The following is a 6,941-nucleotide window of genomic DNA, read 5'->3' on the forward strand; positions in this document are numbered from 1 at the left end:
CTAACGTCTCTCTCTCAAGTCTCAACGGATAATTTTCAGAGAAAGAGAATTGAGAGATTTTAGGGTTTTTTCTTACCTTTCTTTCTTTTTTTTTGGGTTTTTTTTTTTTATTTTTACACTTCAAAACAATTTTTTTTTTTTTTTACGAAATTCTACATAGAAACCTCTATTGCAACTAGCGCTGCAACCTAAATTGCAACAAAAAATCGTATAGAAACTCCTATTGCAACTAGCACTGCAACCACTTCAGAAACCTAAAAAAGTAAAACCTTGAAAAGTAAATCCCTGAAATAATTGTCTGGAAAAAAAGTGTAGGGGTGTGCGCACTACCATAGCCTGACACAAAAGACAAGATCTGATCCCGTGTAAAAAAAAAAGCATAATTGTCGCTGGGCGGTCTGGGTTTATCCTCAAGGTAGACGTCCGTCTTTCTTTTAGGTGGTCAGCATCCACGATAGGCCCTTCGAGTAACCCTTCAGGTATCGCTTTGGGCAAACTTTGATCCTGGGCAACCTCGGATCCCAGAGTAAGGGTAAGCCTCCTGTGTCTCGGATGGCATGCTGAGGCTAGGTAAATCTTCGTGTATCCTTTATCCTTGATTTATCTTTGGATTCGCTCCTCTCCATGATCTGGTTTCACGGAAGATACTTATTGAAAGATTGTTTTAAGTCGTACTTCTCTTCTTATGTCACATATTTCCTTGTCCGGGAACAAGGATTACAATTATTGTTATTATTATTATTAATTTTCTCTTTTTTATTTTATTTTTTCTAATAACTAACAAAAGAATCATGACTCTTTATTGTATAAAAATAATTAAATACGGTGATGACAGTAAATTTAAAATTATATGAATTTTCTTTTATAGATTTTTCTTTTGAATTCCAATGTAATTTATTCAATCAAAATATGCATTTAGAAAACTAATCGCAAAATAAATAAATAAATTAAAATTATTATTTATTAAGGTCAAAATAATTAGAACACTTAACATTCTACAATATTAATTTGTTTTCTTGTGTTACTAAGAGTAAAAAAAAGTTTAGGACTCATTATTAGAAAAAATATTAAAATTTAAAATTTAATATAGCTTTATAATTTAATTATCACTAATGGTTTGTTTCCTAATTTTGAAAATTTTCCAAAGAAAATTCAGTTAAGTTGTACTTTTCTCAAAATAAAAATAAGAATTTTTTTTATTTTTATACTTCAAAGCAGTTATTTTTTTTTATTTTTCTTTTTTGCATTTTTACGAAAATTCACATAAAGCAACATAAATCACAAGTAAAATTTACATAAAAATCACCGGAACAACCTAAACCGTAAATTTGAAAGGAAAAAAAAATAGTATAAAGGATAATTTAATTGAAACATGTTGCAGCTCATAAAGTAAGCCATATTGCTAGCTTCAAAGTCGTTTTAGTTGAACGCAACAAGTAGTAGTTAGTTTGTCGTTCTAATAAAATGGTGATTTCACTCTTCCTTGGCCAAGGGACTGAGCCTTACATTTCATTTAACTAAACCAAAAAAAGAAAACAAAAAAGAAAGCAAAACCAACGTAGGAAGGAAACCTTAGACACCATAAGTAGTAGTTACTAGTTCTTATAACACCACCAAATAACTAATACCTGAACTCAATTACAACAAAAAATTCATAACTTTAAGCTGAAAGTTTCTCAGGTGGGAACCATTTTATGCTCATTTCGGGTGCTTCAAATTACTGACAGAGTTGTTCGACTGCAGTGACGATTTGGGCAGGCTGAACCACAGTCCATTCCTCTAGTGACCCGGCATATGGGGTTGGAACATCCTGCGAAGACAGACAAATAATTGGGGCGTCCAGATAATCGTGGAAGTTTTCGTTGATTGCTGTTGTTAAGCTGGCACCAATGCCACCAGTTCTCATGCATTCCTCTACAATCAGCACGCGGTGTGTCTTCTTCACAGAGTTACCGATTGTGTGAAGATCGAATGGCTTCAATGACCTGATATCAATCACTTCGGGATCATAACCCTTGTTTACCAAAGTTTTCGCAGCCTGCATCACGTGATACCTCATTCGGGAGTATGTTAGTATGGTGACATGCTCTCCAGGCCTTACCATTTCAGCTTCTTCGAGATTACAGATATATTCTTCATCTGGAATTCTTTCCTTGAGATTGTAAAGCAACACGTGCTCAAAGAGAATCACTGGGTTCTCACTTCTAATAGCGGCTTTCATTAAGCCCTTAGCATTATATGGGGTCGAGCATGCAACCATTTGAATTCCAGGAATAGATTGAAAATAGGACTCCAAACGCTGCGAGTGCTCAGCCCCAAGCTGCCTACCCACTCCACCAGGTCCTCGAATAACTATTGGTATCTTGAACTGACCACCAGATGTGTAATGAAGCATACCACAGTTGTTAGAGATCTGGTTAAAAGCCAGGAGCAGAAATCCCATGTTCATACCTTCAACAACTGGTCGCAGACCAGTCATGGCAGCTCCAATTCCCATACCTGTAAAGGAATTCTCAGCAATAGGGGTGTCAAGAACCCTGAGATCCCCATACTTTTCAGCCATACCTTTAGTCACCTTGTAAGAACCTCCATAGTGCCCAACATCTTCGCCCATAACGCAAACAGTAGCATCCCTTTCCATTTCTTCATCCAAACCTTCTCTTAAGGCTTCAAAAAGTAGAAGTTCATGGCTGAATGAAAATTACACAGAAGCATAGTTAACACCTGGCTTAATTAATCAAATGTTATTACAACTTAGGATTAGCATAATATAATTGGTAGAAAGAAATTACCGAGGACCACATCACTATGAATAATTCCAGAGATATCATAAACATTAAGATAGAACATACATCTATCTAAGAACACAACACATCAAACATATGGTAAAAATTTGGCCGATAAAATAGTTTTAATGGTGGCTTATTTGAAAAATGCTGCATACAATTTTCTAACATGTTTATTCAGAGTCTTATTTAACTACTTAAGTTTAGTCCCATATATCAAATTTAGTTTCTCAACCAATATAACCTGTTAACCTCAAAGTCAGTATTCTACACCATTTCTCTAGTATATAAACAAATAAAAGTAGTTAAAAAAAACTTTAGTAATGAGATTCAAATATATATTTGTAATCACACATAGCAGAGATTCTAACATAATTACTCAGAGTCTTATTTAACTATTCAAGCTTAGTACCATTTATCAAATTTAGTTTCTCAACCAATAAAAACTGTTGACCTAAAAGTCAGTATTCTACACCATTTCTTTAGTATGTAAACAAATAAATAAGAAAAGTAGTTAAAATTTTACTTATGACATTCTAAGTAATCACACATAGCAGAGCTTAATAATGGATCTCAGAGAGAAATATTAAAATAACTAGAAAAAGAAAAAGCTTTTCCTTTTAAAAGAAAATATAATTTTCTTACAAATCACAGAACTTAGGAAACCAAACCACTTTTCACCAACAACTAGATATCATTAAACAACATATTAAACAGTAACAACACACATCATACCAATTATCTTTCTATAGCAAAATCAAGCACAAAAAACTGGTTAAAATTGAAGTTTATGCATGTCCTTATAATAACAATTTTAAAGCAAGAAATGATGAAAATAACATAATAAACAAACATTGCAATATGTTTGAGCTTTAATTTAACGAAAGAGAATCATACCCTGGTTTCGATGCTGTCGAAGCCGCAGAGTTATCTGTCTTGGTCTACAAAAAACCAAAATCAAAAGAACAAACAATGAAAACCCAAACAAAGCATTCCACAAACTCAATTCAATAAAAAAAAAACTAAGAGAAAAACGCAAACCCAAAACAAAAATCGAAAGAGAAAAGGGGCAAGAATGTTATACAGCAACAGCGTTCATAACAAGGTGATCAGCCCGTCGAGCTTTCGGATTCAAACCAGAGTTCAGCTGGGATCTGACACAAAAGAAGCTAGCTTTCCTCTCTGAATCAAAGAATTAAACAAAACCCATCTCAGAAAAAGCAATAATAACAAAAACCCAAATGCCGAAAATCAGTCGTACCTGAGAGAGATCTACGAGATTGGAGATGGAATTTTGTCGAATCCAAAGTGTTAGACTTTGAGGTAGCTGATAAAGCCGTGGCAGCACCAATACCCTGAAAAATGGTTGCCATTTCGAAATGGGAATTGAGCAGAGCAGAGCAACCAAACTGAACTCTCTCTGTATATTTATATAACAATATATATATAGATATAGAGAGAGAAAGAGAGGACGGAGAAACTGAGGAAGCAAGAAATGGGTGTTGTGGATTTATTCACGTTGCTCCACTTAGCTTTTAGGCGATTTAATTGAAGAAGAAGAAGAAGAATGGGAAGAGGAGAGAGAAAGTCGATACAGAGAGAAGGAGAGAGAAAGCCCTTAGCTGCCACATATTAACAAAAGCTTTCTCACATAGTTTCCATCGCCTCCATCTCTCTCTCTCTCTTTTTTTTTTTTTTTGAAATTTTGATCAGTTAACAGTGTTTCCGTAACTACGTGCAGCTAAAAATTAAAACCAATGAAAGTTTGCCACGTCAGGTAATGGTTTTTGTGAGAATACGTGGAAGGTTTTGATTGGGTGAAAGGATACAAGTTGGTTGGGACTAGGTAGCCTACCTGGGACCAACCCTAACAAGAAAAGGTCGTTGTAAATGTAATGTCTTTGTGGGGTCCGTTAATCTGCTGATGTGGACTCATGCTGGTATGTAATTGGTTAGTTTAGCTTAGTGGGTGGTCTGTGTATCTGATCATCTCCAGCTTAGATCCGACCCGACCCGACTGATTTGCCTTTACTTAATTTTGATTGCTGTGTTGTAGTTGGAGGAAATGGTTAATTAATTTTGGCATTTGGGAAATTCCACCAACTAAGCTATTTCTATATATTTTTTATTTATATAAAAATAGGAAATAAATTTTGTTCATAGGTCATTCGTACAACCAATTCATTAATCGAACTATTTTTAATCATTAGAGAGTACTCAATTTTTAGAATTGCTAAAAGCTACTGTGTCTAGTACCTTTTTTTAGGTATTATAGTATGTAATTAAGTATTGTTAACTAATTGTTAATTAAGTATCGAGTCCATATAACTTGAAAAAATAATTTTTAAAAAATATTGTTAACTAATTGTAAGACGTCACCTATGAAAAGTATTAGACACTACTAATAACTAATAGTAATGTTCTATTTTTAAAAGCACATCAAACTATGGTGCCGTTTGGTAACACTTTTGTTTTTTAATTTTTTAATCACAAAATGAAAGTAAAATTTTTGTTTTTAAAAAATTTATTTTTAAAAAATAAAAATACGTTCTGTAACTACTTTTGTTTTTCAATTTTAAAAACAGAAAACAAAAGTGTGTTTTGTAAAGTTTATTTTTATTTTTATTTTTTGATTTTATTTAAGTCAGGTCAAGATCCGGGATGGGATTCGGGTTCAGGTTAGAAGCTGGGTTCAGCGCCAAGGCCGTGAGGAGGGGATTTTGGTCCGGGTCTGGTTGTAATTCAAAAGATTGATTAAGACAAAAACTATTTAAAAAAATATTTGAAAAACCGTGTTTTTGCAAATGTCAGTTGTATATAAGAAAATATAAAAACTGTAAGCGTTTGCAGCAGCAGAAAGTAATTCTGCTACAGCACAACTGAACAGGCAGAATATAAAATATTTGCAGAAAAATAAATAACTTGACACAAGAGATTTATACGTGGTATCAGTGTTCTCACGAACACTCCTAGTCCACGGGGCCACGCCCAGAGAATGAAATCAATTAATAAAGTATCAAAATTACAAAGACAATTGACTTAAACAAGTTTAGACTCCCTCTAAAGTATTGCCGCAATCCTTTGTAATCCACTTTATGAATCTGACTTCTTGAAACACCTTCAAGCCCGAACTCCCTTCGTCTTTGAAGTGTGAGTGCTTACTTCCTCCCGAAGTAAGGCTTTAGCAAGTCTTCTCCCGAAGACCAAGTGCTTACTTCCTCCCGAAGTAAGGCTTAATCAAGTCTTCTCTCGAAGACCAATCTCTTGTTCAGTCAAGTAGTTCTTCACAACCTCTAGGATAGAGTAAGAACAGAAATAGAACAACTAGAACCTAGGTGAACAACTAGGCTCTCACAAAACAAAGAAACACTCTCTTCTCACAAAAGATAAATGCAAAAAATGAATAATGGAAGAGGTAATTCGAATGGTTGCTCTCTAGGCTCTATTTATAGATCATAGAAACCAAAGAGGCAACCCCAAGATCGAATTAGCAGCTGTACAAAAACTTTCCAAACGAAACACGATCTGCTACATCAGATTCGGTTGCTGACGAAGCGTATCCGCCTTAAACGGGAAACTTACTAAAATCGGGTCCAATCTTCTTTCAATTCTTGATTCCTGCCAAAAACAGATTAGATATTCTGATTGTATCAAGATACAATCGAAATCAATAAGGAAAAGGCAATAAACAAGGTTTCCCTAAAAAAGACAACTTTCCAAAAGAGAATTCCTTATCTTTTGAGAAGTTTTCAACAAAGGAAAGTTCAGCTGAAAGTGCAACTTTCCAAACAAGGAAAATGGCAACTAATAACCGAATTAAAAGAGGTAAGATTTCGAAAATGAATGCATAGCAATCTTACCATAAAAAGGAAAAATTATTTTGACACCTAACTTGCCAAAAAAAGACTTTACAATCTCCCCCTTTGGCACTTTAGATGAACAAAATAATTTTTTCCATAAAGTACCTGCAATGCAAAGTTAGCAAGAGCAAATGATACTACTCCCCCTGAGTAACACAATCGAATATCACAATAAAAACAAAGAACATGCTAACTTTAAATATTAAGAAACATTAAGTTCACAAGTACTAACACACCACAACTCCCCCTGAAAAAGAGGGTCCAGAGTTGGGCAACAAACCAAAAAATAAATATC

General features: G+C 34.2%; 1 protein-coding gene across 1 annotated transcript; it reads right to left on the bottom strand.

Moving 5' to 3' along the window:
• Positions 1–1,403: 1,403 nt before the first annotated feature.
• Positions 1,404–4,471, bottom strand: LOC115696871 (pyruvate dehydrogenase E1 component subunit beta-3, chloroplastic). Its single transcript, XM_030623757.2, has 4 exons — positions 4,048–4,471; positions 3,871–3,968; positions 3,684–3,727; positions 1,404–2,690 (listed from the first exon to the last, which is right to left on the bottom strand). Exons 1-4 carry the CDS (start codon positions 4,157–4,159, stop codon positions 1,718–1,720), a joined length of 1,227 nt encoding a protein of 408 aa, XP_030479617.2. The 5' UTR covers positions 4,160–4,471; the 3' UTR covers positions 1,404–1,717.
• Positions 4,472–6,941: the final 2,470 nt, after the last annotated feature.

Source organism: Cannabis sativa, chromosome 7, assembly GCF_029168945.1.
Source record: "Cannabis sativa cultivar Pink pepper isolate KNU-18-1 chromosome 7, ASM2916894v1, whole genome shotgun sequence".
NCBI lineage: Eukaryota > Viridiplantae > Streptophyta > Magnoliopsida > Rosales > Cannabaceae > Cannabis > Cannabis sativa.